Here is a 14,675-nt window from a genome sequence, read left to right as displayed (position 1 = left end):
TGACCTGCACAGGCAGTTTTGACGAATTTATTACTTAAAATTCCACTTGTGTTATTTTTCTTTTCTTTACTTGACAAATCCTACAAAACACAAAAACAAAGTAAATAACTCAAAAATATAACTAACTAAGAAAAGACAAGTGAATTTGATATAAAATATATATAAATATAAGCTTATCAGGTTAACGAATGCACTTGCAGCCTTCATGGATTTAATGAATAGAGTATTCAGACCATACCTTGGCTGGTTTATAATTGTGTTCATCGATGACATCTTGGTCTACTCTAAGGGAGAGGCAGAACAGGCTAAACATTTGAGACTCATGTTGGAGAAACTGAAAACACCAATTATACGCCAAGTTTGGTAAATGTCAATTTTGTCTTGACCGAATTAGATTTCTCAAACATGTTGTCTCTGCTGAAGGAATTTGTGTGGACCCTCAGAAGATATTGGCAGTTGCAGTGTGGGAGCAACCTAAGAACGTCACACAAATTAAAAGCTTTTTGGGCTTAGCAGGTTATTACCGACGTTTGGTACAAGATTTCTCAACTATTGCCTTACCACTTACGAGGTTAACTTGGAAAGGCGTGAAATTCTAGTGGGATGAAGACTACGAGCGAAGCTTCAAGGAGTTAAATTATCGCCTTACTCACGCCTCTGTTCTTGCCTTTCTAGATGAGGGCGGTGAGTTTGAGAGCTACAATGATGCTTCTTTGTCTGGTTTGGGTTGTGTACTGATGCAACATGGGAAGGTCATTACTTATGCTTTGTGACAGCTTAAACCGCTTAAGAAGAACTATCCCACCCATGATCTTCAACTGGCAGCAGTCGTGTTTGCACTGAAAATATGGAGACACTATCTCTATGACAAGAAATGTCATATCTTCACAGACCATAAGAGCTTGAAATACATATTTACACAGAAGAGGCTGAACATGAAGCAGAGGAGATGGATTAAGCTTATCAGCGACTATGATCGTACGATTGAAAAAGAAAGTAGTGCCATAAAAATAAAAATAAAATGTTTGATGAAAAAAAAAGCTATATACGGCAAGAAGAAAAGGAGAAGAAAAAAAGTGTAAAGTTGTGTTTAAATTCTTATTGCTTTCAAGCTATTTGAATTTATCTTTAATAGGAAAATTTTGAGTGCTCTACAAGTTTATTAGATCTTTGTTTTTCCATTCCATTTCTTGTTTAGCCACAACCTTTAGCCACAGTACAACCTTGTGAAAGACCTTTTGATCCAAGAAATTACTTGGTATTGATAGCGAGCTCAGTGGACAAGCAAGTATATGGCGGGAATGTTTTGTGAGATCATTTGAGTGAAACATGTTGGCCTACAAATATGAGTGAATGATTGTTAGCCTTGTGAGAAGCTCACAGGTTTGCATATGATGTTTTAAAGAAGCATGGAATGCATTGACATGGTTATTACACACACTACACTCCAAGTTGGTTCAATTCAAATTTGGTTAACTCTTGGATAATGTCTTGAACTATCGTTATTTATTTCTTGAAAATTATCTCACTGTTGTTGTTATCTTAAATATTAAAATTTGGGAAGTTAGCTATTATTTTTTTTCTTTTGAGTCTTTGTGTTTTATTTTGGTTTGCTCGAGGACAAGCAAAATCTAAGTTTGGGGGTATTTGGTTGCGGCAAGGTTATGACAAAGAGGAGAGCTACTTTGGAGTTTTTCTTTAATAGGGCTACAACATAGCCTGATCATAAATACTTGATTGCCTTGTAGTATTGTTATTATCAAGTTTTTATTCCATATTAAGTATCTTTTGCTATTCGTAATGCGCTTGATTTTTATATAGATGCTTGATCACCATCTAAGTTTTAGTTAAGTTGATTTGATGGAAGTTAGAGTAGATGCCATACTTAACTTGAGTTTAGCTTCTTGCAATTGACACCATAAACACCTATTTGTAGATGCCATGCAATTAGGGTTTGTGTGATATTCCAATGATTTTCATAGAGCTTAATGGGTTCTTACTTGTTTAAATTGACACGCCCCGATCTTGGTATTCCTCTAATACTAGGATGGGCACGTGTTGGCCACCACCCGAGGGTGACGAAGCCATTTTAAACATGTCTACAAATAAAATATGTAATTAGAACGAAAATACTAATGCACGAACGTGTTCAGAGCACACAACTAATTAAGAATAATATGTAAGAATTATAATAAAAAGGTATGAACGAAGGGAAGAGTCATACACTGAGAAAACTCGAATATACCTATGTGGACGTACCTCGATGCTAGGATCGTGTGTCTCGAATATAACTCATGAAGGGACACAAAATAGAAAAAGTGAGTGGACCATAACTTATAATAATACTAATAATACGAAAAACCATTTTCTTTATGAACCTACTAACCCCCTATTTTGAAAACACATATAGTACTACATAGTAAGTTTTTTTTTCTGAAAACTCTAGCATGCCATGAATTCATTCGGAAAACTAGTACGTATAAAATAGTGCTCAAAGCTGGTAGTAAAACCACCCGAAGGAAAATCCTTAAATCTCATCCATATTGTACTCTCTAGGGGCATCATAGTCGCCTGAAGGCAATACATGTCCATTACCCGAAGGTGAAGCTGTATGACACTAGGTTATGCCAGTGAAGAAACATGGTAGGCTCCATCACCCGAAGGTGAAGCTGTACGACTCCGGATTACGCCGGAGAAGAAACATATACATAGATATCCTCATCTATGTCCTATGGCCATAGACGTCAACATACCTGTGTTGTGTGGATGTGTTGTATGATAACCCATTAGATACATACCAAAAACATATCTCAAAATCTTATATCCAAATCCAGAGCTCTAAAGCTCAATGCCTCATCTCATAAATCCACGGTAACTCATACTCATAAATCCGTATAATAAATCATATTCGAAAGCCATAGAATTTCATATATGAGAAACCAATCATTCATAACCTTTCGTAAAACATAAATTCGATAAATCATAAATATTTTGGAAAAGCAATTTAAATAAATCATAAGTATGAAAATCCTTAAAACATATTATAAATCATGCTCCATTCATGACATATGCAATGCATGCAAGCCTAACATTTTATAAAAACATGCAAGTTTAGAAGGGGTCAACTCACAAATATTTTGTTGCCCGGGAACTGCTCGAGCTAGCGAGGATGAAGTCATTTTCCACCAATGCACCTAACCACAATTAGGGACCATTTAGTAAAACGGACAGCGAATTCGGATTCGGCACGTCGAAAAACCTAAGGAGGGACCTCAGGTTCCTCCCATTGTGCCACTGCACGAGCGGTGGCCCGATAGGATACGCATCGGCCAGCAGCCCCGACTAGCCGAAAAATTTAACAACTCCAAAAATTCCCAAATTTAACAAGAATGAAGATCTTAATGATAGGAATAAATTTCATACATGAGCTGAAGTCCAATTCGACCAGGAAAATCATGAAAACACCCTCGATTTGTCAGAACTAGAACTGGGTGTTCTCGATTTTGATGCCAAAACAAACTCCAATGCCTCATCCAATGCTTGGGCCTTGTTCCTAAGGTGGAGGGAAGTAGTTTGACGGTGGTAATCGATTAAGTTAACTTCGGAATCAACGAATCACCACCGTGGAACCATCATACCCACTGGTGCGGTTCTTCATGAATCTGAGCCCAATTTCTTCGATTTTGGGGTGGAATTGGTAGAGGAAGGGTCATGTAGTATTTCTCATGTGGTAAGTGGCTTCAACTCACCGGAAAACTGCCATGAAAGGTGCTGGAAACCATGGGAGCCATTGGGTCAGGTTGCGGGTCAAAAAGGTAGTTCGGATTCCCTTATTCTCTTCTCCCTCATTTCCCCTCCTTACTCTTTCTTCTCATTGGTTCACTCTCCTCCTTTCTTCCCTGATTGGGCAGGTCCTCCTCATTTCTCTCATCTTCTTTCCATCACAGCCACACACGTGGCACCAGATTGATGCACCAACAAAATCTGGAGCCTTCCAGATTTATGGTCAAATGATCATTTTGCCCTCAACTTCATTCGTTAATAACTCTTTCATTATAACTCCAAATTCGACTCCGCTTGAGCCCATGCGTCCGTAACGTTGAGTACAACGAGAATAGGTCAAGAAAATGGATCTTACGTGACATGATAAGATGGTCAACAAAAGTCAACTCATTTGCCTCGAAGGGCATTTTGGTAACTTCACATCTAAAAATGATAAAACCGTAATATTTGGGGACGGGTCGTTACATAAATCCATCTAGATGCCATATAGGGTTAACATGTAAGATACTTTTGATGCAACCAGATGTCATGGTCATTGAATCATTTAGGAAAATCGATCATCAATATTGGAGAACTGCTTGAGCATAACATATTAAGGGAATTAAGTAGAATTGGTTATAGTGAATTCGAATGCCCTAGGTCTACTTTTCTTATGTTTTCAATTTATTATTTTCAAGCTTTATTTAAATTTTAGTTAAATTCAAATCATATATCTTTTTTGTTAAAACTTCTCAATTGTAATTTGTTTCAATTTATTTAGTAAGACTTTGGAATAAATTTGATCTCCTGTGGGACGATATCGGTGATTCAATGTATACTATCATTCGATTCGTATATGCGAGCACTAAAATTCAAGACTTTGTGAGGTTAATTTTGGTTATCTAATTTTTGCAACAAACCACCTCAAAGCCCTTTTGAATATAAGCCAACACTGCTGATCGTATCGCTTCCACCTCCGTCATTAAACTAGATTCATATGGCAGGTCAACACCGCCGCCTACCCCCTAAAAAATACCAGCATAAGCTTTTGCCACCCATCCATATCCACCACCCGTGGTGAAGCCAGAAATTGTCGAGAGGAGGAAGAACTTAAAAGAGATCGAGGTTCAAAAGAATGACAACAACCAAATCCTTTTATCCTTTTATATAGTAATGTCTTCATAATTTATCAATACAATATAATTTAGTACATTTAACCCATTCATATAGAAAAAATCCGGATATATATGATAAAAATATATGAAAATATGCACACATCATGGTTTAGATAGAATCATACTCCAAATGTCTAGTGGAAATGCTTAACAGAAAAAGTCAACTTGAAGTTGTGATTGAAGGCATCCTTTTTGATGTTCGGTGTTTGAAACAGTGGTTGAGGTCAGTGGAATTTATCTTCGCCCCTCGCGTTTGCAACAAGGCAGTGCATCTAGTAGCTTCTTTTGTTGTCCAGGAATGAGGCTTTCATAATTGGGATGATCTTAAGTCAGAATAGCTACTTAATACTTTAGCTTCGGATGTAAACAATAAATTTCATTCGAATATAATAAAGTTTCTTTCTTTTATTAAAAAAAGAGGTTTGTCAAGTCAAAACGACAAGTTGTTGGCCACGTAAGCACCTAGCCAAGTAAAAAAAAAAAAAAATACTAGTGAACTGTTGCGGCCTTGCACACGCAACAAGGTACTCCAACCAAGTACTTGACTTGTTTGTAAAAGCATATTCCAATGAGAGGTTTTATACTAGGATAGAAAAGTGATGGATATATTCTAATTTAATGATGGTTAAATAGTCAAAATGATTACTGAGATTTGCATAATCAATAGAAATGGTTTCTGAGATTGAAAATCAATAGAAATAGTCCCTGAGATTGTCTACCATCCATGATTTTGGTCATTCGGTTAAAAACTCTTTGAGCAATTTTCAAAGTTTCATAACTCAATCGATTCTTAACCAAATTCGATCCATAATATATCAAAATGAAGATAGGAAAGTGTACAACAATATTATACCTATTTGGAAGCCCAATGGTTGCTGGAGATGGCCAGAAAATAGCCTGAAAGGTGACTATTCCGCGGGAAAACTGAAAAACTCGCTTGAAACTGGGTAAATTTTAAACGTTCATAACTTCTTCAAAACTCAACGAAATCGAGTGATTCAAAAAAGAAAATCATACTTCTCAACAAGACGAAGATAATGATACCTTTCTCGATGGCTAACTACCCACAATCTCAGGGACCATTTATATTGATTTTCAATCTCAGGGACCATTTTGGCTATTTAGCCTTTAAAGATTTGAAATTTTTTTGGGGCTTTAAGAGCATTCTTAATAGAAAAGGTGAGGGGGCACAAAATAGAAAAGGTGAGCGGATCATAATTTATATCAATACTAATAATACGAAAACCATTTTATCTAATCATACTAACCCCATGTTTTGAAAACATCGCTGTCTTGAGGCGCCGCCATGGACAGCGGCGAAGCACAATACCTCATGCGGATGCGCACGTGCTTCACGCGCTGGCCATGACGCGCACCCACTCGCAGGCCACGCGTCGGCTCAAGGAGCTGGGTTGGGTTCTGGGTAACTGGATTGGGCCGAGGGTTTTTGGGACTAATAGGTTGGGCCAATATTGATTTGGGCCTGGGTTAGGTTTAACAGGTTGGGCCTGGGCTAAGTGGGTTGGACCCGATTTGGGCTGGGCTAGTTATTCGAGCTCAATTTCACACCATTTCCAATGATTTCAAAACCAAAATGAAGATAGAGAGTAAGGAAAAAGAATATACCAAGATGGGGTTGAGTCGTGGTCGGGATCGGTAGGAAAATGGCTTGCAACCAACGGTCTTTCGCCAGAAAACTTGAAAGATGATTCTCGAGTTAAGTCTGTGTCTAACATCCATGAAAGTTGCTAAAAAAACATCCTAGACCCACTTCTAAACACAAACTACGAAGTTTTAAGAACGTTTTAGACCTTACCTTGGTAGGAAAAGCTCGAGATCTTGTCGAAGATCACAAGCACAATGTTGGTGCAACAGTGCTAAGAAAGAAAAAGTGAGTGAGGTCGGAGAGGTGAATAAGTGTGGTGATTGTGGTCTGTGTGTGTGAGTTTGCCGGAGAGGACAAGAGAGTGAAGATGAGAGAGAGATCATGGGGAAGGAACAAAAAGGGCACCAGACATAGGGTGCCACGTGTCACCCATGTAGAGGTCAAAAAGTGGAGAAATATCTCCACTGGGGAAATTACTAGAATGCCCTTATCATTCAAAAATTGTAAGAGCTTCATTTTAGCTCTGAATTTAATTCTGACCGCGCATACGCGTTCGTATCAACGAGAGCTACAAAAATAAATTAACGAAGAATTATATTACGTCATTAGGGGTATTTTCATAATTTTAACTAATTAAAATGAAATTTTTGAAACGGGTTGTTACATGTAAAATGAGATCATACGCACAAGAATAAATGAGATTGATACATAATGGTTCAATCTATAAGAGGCTCAAAAGCTCACAATGGTTACATAAACTCACTAGATTTACATATGAAGCGTTAAATCGTGCTCTAGTTTCACATTTACATGGCTATGTGCATATAAATTTTCCAAGTCATGATCATCAAAAATATGATCAAAACAAAAATAATATAAAGAACTAATGTCAAGTATAAATTTCTTGAAAGTTACAAGAAAATAAAGACCGAATCACCGAATCTCATATGTGAATTGGGAAGTAGCCAATAAGAACAAGACTAAAATATATATATATATATTGGATTTTTCGAAATTTTATTTTTATGTATTTTTTTGAACTAAAAAAAAATGAAGATAGGAATAATGAAAATAGACAACAAAAGTATAGAAAAAAGAAAAATAAATCAATAAAGCTTTTGGACGAAGAAACTTCCCGGGTTTAAAGGAGAAGCGGCAACTGAAGATGTAGATGGAAATCCACCCCTAAACTTGATTTTTGTACAAGCAACAAGGTAAAGTGGCTCCACTTTTCTGCAAAAACACAAAACAATGGGTAAGCTTAACAAGAGACTTAGGAAACAAATTACAATGAAGAAGCTTTAACGAAAAAGATATATGAAACACGCAATGGGATATCACAATCGTGCATGGTGCGACCCTTGCCGGAGCAATCTCGAAGACAATCACCACATAAACTTCAATCTGAAATCACAAGATTGCATGCACAACACGCAATGAGACATCACAATCGTCACAAATTTGAAGTCTAACTCCACTAGTATTCCTTCAACACCAATTCGATATAAATTAAAGAGGAATTGCCCCAATTGAAAATTGCAATGTTGTACCCTAAAAAACAATTGCAACAAATTCCTCCAATTCAAGAAATTCTTCATAACATCAAACACAAATTACATTGTACCATCTACTTATATTCTCCAAATCAATTCCAATTACAATGAACAAAAATAACAAAAACTCAAATAGTAGGAATTAACTAAATTAAAATAAAATATATATATTGAAATTCCAATTACAATATGCAAAAAATGGTAAAAACCCACGTCAGGGTTAAAGGGATCAATGCTCGCGTTGGATTTGGCGGAGCCGTCCTCAATTGGGCTGACGGAGGAAGAGCCAAAGACCATGAAAGGAAGGACCGGAAACGTGGATCCAGCCTTGGGGCAAGGCGATGTGGAGCGGAGTGCGGTTGTCGTAGTCAGGGGAGTAGACGCCATACTCAAAATCGTGGGCATCGGCTGGAGAGAGCTTGTCTTCGCGCCCAGGGTCTCGGGTTGAAGAGCGAGGCTTTGAAGAATATGAGAACTGGATCATATGGGTCCTCTTCTTCTTCTTCTTCTTCAAATGCTTCTAGTTCGAGAGAAGCAGAGAAAGGAAAGAGGGAGGGAGAGAAGAAAGTGGGTGAATCAACGAAGAAAAAAAGTAATAGGTGAGAGAGAGAGAGAGAGAGAGAGAGTGGGGTGGGTGAAAAAATAAAAGTAACCTGTATAACCAAAAGGAGAAAAAAGGAATGATAAAAAAAGGAAAAAAAGGAAAAAAAGAAAGAAAATGTGCTGACTAGGCTATGGGAAAGCATTCAATTACAAAAGAAAAGTACAAAAGAGGTTCATTGAGATGTCGGGCATCTGCTCACTTCCCGAGCATGTCGGGGAAAAAAAAAATTAAAAAAAAAAAATTGTGGTAGGGAACTCTGGCCCACGCGACGAGGTATTCCAACCGAGTTTTTGATTGACTTGTTTGTAAGTCTCTGGTTTTTGACTGACTTGTTTGCAAGTCCGTGGTTTTTGTTAGTGCGCTGATGTCTCCAACAACATTCCGGATAAACAATGCTTCACGCCTGCAAATTGAAAGTCCAAATTATGCAAACAGATGATTCATCATATCATGCAACACCAACATTCATATGAACTAAACTAATTCATCATATATCTTCAAATTAAGAATTAATTAGACGAGCTTTAAGCTGACATGAAAGACTGGTGGATGGGAATTGGCTTCCTCAGTTTTTTTTTTTTTTTTTTTTTTTTTAATATCAATCGTCCATGTGATTAATGATCTGCTAATGAATTAGGGTTCGCTATATTTTTTCCAACATTTGGTATCAGAGCCAATATTATTGGCTTCTCATTAATCCGTAAAGGCTGATGCTTATCTGATTACTAATCATTATATTCTTCTTCTAATATGATCCTAGCATTGGATTTCTATCGCTATTATCATTGTGGCTTCCTCAGTATTTGCTGATAAAGGATGTTGGTGACAAACACAAAGGTGTATGTATATACAGATATATATATATATATATATATATATATATGTATATGTTGTTATATCGCTAACATCTTTCAGCTTCTTCAGATTCAGTACTCTGATGAGACTTCAATTATGCAAATAGATGATTCACCATGCAACAGCAAGATTCATATGAACTAAATGCCTTATTCATCATGACTTTGGCTGCTGATGTTGCAAGCAATTAAATTTTGTAAAAGAGGAAACTTGAATTTATACCCGTCCGCAGTGGTGTTAAAATTCCGGCCACCCAAATCCGCACAAGCCTTAAGATCCTTTCTCCACTGCTCCACCTCATTTGGATCTTCATCCCTTTCATGCTTCCGAAATGCTTCCCCAAAACTACCGCTCTGTTTCCTCACTTGAGAACGGTCAACGTCGTAGAATATTGGATAGACTACTTTCCCCTCTTGATCTTCTCGGCAACTAATGATCTTCGACAGCTCCCTCAGGCACCATCGGGACTCCGCGTACCTCTTCGAGAAGATGACGACGGCGATCCTCGACCCTTCGATTTCTCGGTCAAGCTCGCTCTGTATATTTCCCCCCCTTCTGAGCTGGTAGTCTACAAACGTGTAGATGTCGGCCTTGCTTAACGCAGAGTAGAGGTGGTCTGTGAAGGTTTTGCGTGTGTCGACTCCTCTAAAGCTCAGGAACACCTCGTACTTCCAGCGGTTTGCATGGGCGGAGCTGCTGGTAATCACTGATTTCAAGAAAAGGGAAAAACAAAGAAAAAAGAAAAGTAGCCGTGAATTCTTGCACAGCTCGTACTTCCAGCGGTTTGAACGCCGAGAGAAAGACGAAGAGGCGGCGGTTGCATGGGTGGATCTGCTGGTATTCATTGATTTAAAGTAAAGAAGTGAAACTCCTGATCGCTGGAAGATGTGAGAGCAAAGCAAATTAAGGACCCCAATTCTTTGACTATTGTATTGCAAAAACAAACCCTCGAAGATCTGAAAGGCAGCTCAAACAGATGCAAAACTGAAATCGAAAATAGCAGAGAGAGGAGATACTGCTCTTTAATGATTCCAGTTCCAGCTCTCGATCTCGATCTCGGTCTCAGTCAGAATTGGCGGTGGAAAGAAGACGGAAGAAATAAAGATAAGTGGGAGAGGAAGGAAGATGGGGCTGCTGGAGAGGGAGAACAGGAGGAAAATAGTGAAGATGCAAAGCTGCGGCTGAGAAAGAAAAGAAGAAAGGAAGGAGAAAAGAACATGCTAGCTAGGGTTTGCAGTAAGAAGGCTTTTCTTAACATGGGCTTGAAGTTCGGCTTTTCACATATTTGGGTTTCGAAATTGGGTTTGAAATTGGGTAAAAAAATAAATACCTAACATAAATAAAAAAATAAAATAAAATGTATATATTCGGTTTGGTTCGGTTTCAGAATCATCGAAATCGAAACCAAATTAAGTAATTTTAGTTCGGTTTGATTTTTTTTTGGGTTTTTTTTAAGGTCTCGATTCGGTTTTTTGAACCCACCCTTAGTTCACAACCTTATTCTATTTTATGGTTCGGTTTGATTTTTTTTTTAGGTTTTTTTTAGGCCTCGATTCGGTTTTTTGAACCCACACTTAGTTCACGACCTTATTCTATTTTAAGGGTGGTGCATAGGTTGGTTCAATTGGTGTTGGTGGATGTCATAGGTTTATCAACAAACATGACAAGGTTGCATTGGACATGATACATGTTTGTGGGTTCTGCATTGACTGAATTGTATTTTAAATGCGGACATATGAGCCAAAGTTTGGGGATCAATGCTCCAATTAGGACAAAATCTGAGGACCATTTCTAACATTAACAAAACATAATGATAGTAATATGTCACTTATACGATATGCTAACATTGAAATTTGATCATAATAGTTCATATGTGACTGGTTTATAGTCACGTGACGTTTTAACATTAAAATTTGATCATAATAGTTCACATGTGACGAGTTCATTGTCACGTGACCTTTTAATATTGCATGTATAATTTATTGTTATACAATCACTCGACAAAGACCCCTTCAATTTAAGAGCTTTGCAAAACCTTTTGCATAGAATGGAAAAATGACCAACCAGTGTTGGATACGAATTGTTGGAACTAAATAGACTCTAAAACAGGTAAATGTAGTAGCCTAGTTCTTGATAATAAAAAAAAAAGGGGCGGTGGATTGAGAATGAGAGCCTCCGGACCGTAATTAGCTTGATCACTGGTTTGATTGATGGCTAAGAATTAACATCTCTTTTTTCTGTGACATGAAGCACAATTAAGTTTGATATAAGTTAATACAAGAAAGTATGAACCTAAGAATTTGTAGTGGAAAATACAAAAGATTCTTACTATATACCAAAGAAATAGTGTATCAGTCATGGTTGTACATTGTTTTTTATCTGTCAATGATTGATTTTTCATCGTCATCATCAAAATCATATGGTATAGTATGATAGTCATCCTCATCAGTATCATTAGGCTTTATATAGTACATGCTGATAATGCACCTTATTCACTATTGAAGGAAAAAACTATAGGTAAATAAAAATTGGCAGACTATGGGAGAATTAATGAAAAAGGAAAAGAGTGGTATTTTGGGAGAATAATTTATGGTCTGTTGTTCACATAGTTGTGAGTTATACATATGACAAGCTGACTTTGTACAAACATTTAAGTAATTCATGTATTTGCTAAATGGTCTAAATTCATAGTACTTTTTTCATCTCCTCAAGCGAAACGGAACAAAGACAGACTCTTAATTCATAAAATTGGCATCTCAATTTCATAAAATGTGGAGCATTTATCCTTCATCCATTTATAACAAACAAAGCATGTAACATATGTTTCACTTGCTTAATTTTGATGGAAATTCTCATACAAATGCTACGCAGTTTATAAAATTCTAATACCAATTCTGTACATCTCGTAAAGGAGAGATAAAAACACGCCACACAAGTGAAAAAAAAAAGAAGAAAACCGACTTGATTGGATTCAACACAGGCAACTTATAGGCACAAGTGTGACCGCTAACGAAATTCGATCTGGTTTTATGAGATTGTGAGATTCTTTTGGGGTAACCAAGTGAGTCGTCTGCATGAAAAGGAGGGAAGTCCTTGCTAATCTGCTTGCATCATGTAACTGCGCGAAATCAGTGGCGCAATTGCACTCTCAAACCCTCAAAACCGGCCTTTCCCAGGACAGCTTCTTTGCCACAAAACTCAACGCTCTGTACGCAAAATATGAGTCCCTCGGTCATGCCCGTAAGGTGTTCGACGAAACGCCCCACAGAACTGTCTATCTCTGGAACGCCATGCTCAGGAGCTACTGTAGAGAGGACCTATGGCAGGAGACCTTGTGTCTATTTCGTAGCATGATGTCTGAGTCAAGAGGTAACGATGAAAAGCCTGATAATTTCACCATTCCCATTGCTCTGAAGGCGTGTGCGAGGTTAAGGGCGCTGTCGTGTGGAAAAATAATACATGGATTTGTAAAGAAACATGAGGGGGTAGCATTAGATATGTTTGTGGGTTCTGCGTTGATTGAATTGTATTCCAAATGCGGAGAAATGGGCGAAGCTGTGATAGTGTTTGACGAGTTTTCGCAACCGGATGTGTTTTTGTGGACTTCTATGGTTACTGGATATGAGCAGAATGGTGATCCTGAACAAGCATTGGAGTTTCTCTCCCGAATGGTGATGGTGGGGCGCATTAATCCTGACCGAGTGACGCTTGTTAGTGCTGTTTCGGCTTGTGCTCAGTTATCAAATTTTAGAATTGGAAGTTGTGTGCATGGTGTTTCTATTAGGAACGGGTTCAACTCTAATTTATCTTTAGGTAATGCATTGCTAAATCTATATGCAGAGACAGGTTCAAAACTGCCGCTAGGTATGTGGTTTCTTGGAGCTCCATGATTGCATGTTACACTCATAATGGGGATGTAATAGAAGCGTTAAATCTTTTCAAAGAAATGATTGATATGAGAACCGAACCTAATTCATTGACTCTGGTAAGTGCATTGCAAGCATGTGCACTGGCGGGTAATTTAGAAGAAAGAAGATCCACGAAATTGCTACTAGGAAGTGTTTCGAGTTAGATATCAAGGTAGCTACAGCCCTGATTGATATGTACATGAAGTGCTCTGCACTCGAAAAAGCAGGTGATCTCTTCAATAGAATGCCAGAGAAAGATGTGGTTTCGTGGGCTGCCTTGTTGAGCGGGTATGCTCATAACGGAATGGCATACAAGTCAATTGGGGTCTTTCGCGACATGCTATCAGACGAGTTGTTATGGTCAAGCTTCTTGCAGCTTGTTCGGAATTAGGGATTCTTGAACAAGCTCTTTGCCTCCATGCTTATGTGATTAAACGCGCCTTCAAGAATAACATCTTTGTTGGAGCTTCACTCATAGAGTTATACCCAAAAAGCGGCAGCATAGGCAATGCTATCCTATTATTTGAAGGGATAACAGACAAAGATGTCGTTATCTGGAGCGCGATGATTGCAGGTCATGGAGTTCATGGACAAGGAGAAGAAGCTATAAAAGTTTTTGATCGGATGGTTAAGCACTCAGATGTCAAGCCTAATGATGTAACATTTCTATCGATTTTATCTGTGTGTAGCCATTCGGGTTTGGTTGAAGAAGGCATCGAGATATTCAACACGATGTTGCATGAATACCAACTTAAGCCAGGACCTGAGCACTACGGGATAATTGTTGATCTTCTTGGCCAGACAGGAGAGCTGGATAAGGCAATGGAAATCGTTGAGAGAATGCCCAATCCAGCTGGACTGCATGTTTGGGGAGCCTTGCTTGGTGCATGCTGGATTCATAACAACACAAAGCTTGGAGAGGTTGCAGCAAAGAGTCTTTTTCGGTTGGATCCTAATCATTCAGGGTATTACATCCCGCTCTCAGATATATATGCCATGGATAACAAATGGGAAAATGTGACAAATCTCAGAACTCTGATAAAGGAGAAGTGGTTAAAGAAGATGTCCGGGCAGAGCGTTGTCGAGGTGGGGGGTTCTGATCAGATTTATGGAGTACTAGGAAAATTAGAGGCGAAAATGAGAGAGGACAGTTATGTTCCCAATGTCGATCTCCTGCTACACGACATGGCGGATGCTGTTTAGATTTGAAGT

The 14,675-nt window shown here is 38.2% G+C and overlaps 1 protein-coding gene across 1 annotated transcript; it reads left to right on the top strand.

Moving 5' to 3' along the window:
• The first annotated feature begins 12,629 nt into the window (after positions 1 to 12,629).
• Positions 12,630 to 14,666, top strand: LOC137709298 (putative pentatricopeptide repeat-containing protein At3g01580). Its single transcript, XM_068448385.1, has 2 exons — positions 12,630 to 13,419; positions 13,840 to 14,666. Exons 1-2 carry the CDS (start codon positions 12,630 to 12,632, stop codon positions 14,664 to 14,666), a joined length of 1,617 nt encoding a protein of 538 aa, XP_068304486.1.
• The last annotated feature ends 9 nt before the right edge of the window (positions 14,667 to 14,675 follow it).

This window comes from Pyrus communis, chromosome 11 (genome assembly GCF_963583255.1).
Source record: "Pyrus communis chromosome 11, drPyrComm1.1, whole genome shotgun sequence".
NCBI classification, from domain to species: domain Eukaryota; kingdom Viridiplantae; phylum Streptophyta; class Magnoliopsida; order Rosales; family Rosaceae; genus Pyrus; species Pyrus communis.
The sequence above is the reverse complement of the archived record's forward strand: the minus strand, read 5'-3'. Positions and strand labels throughout refer to the sequence as shown.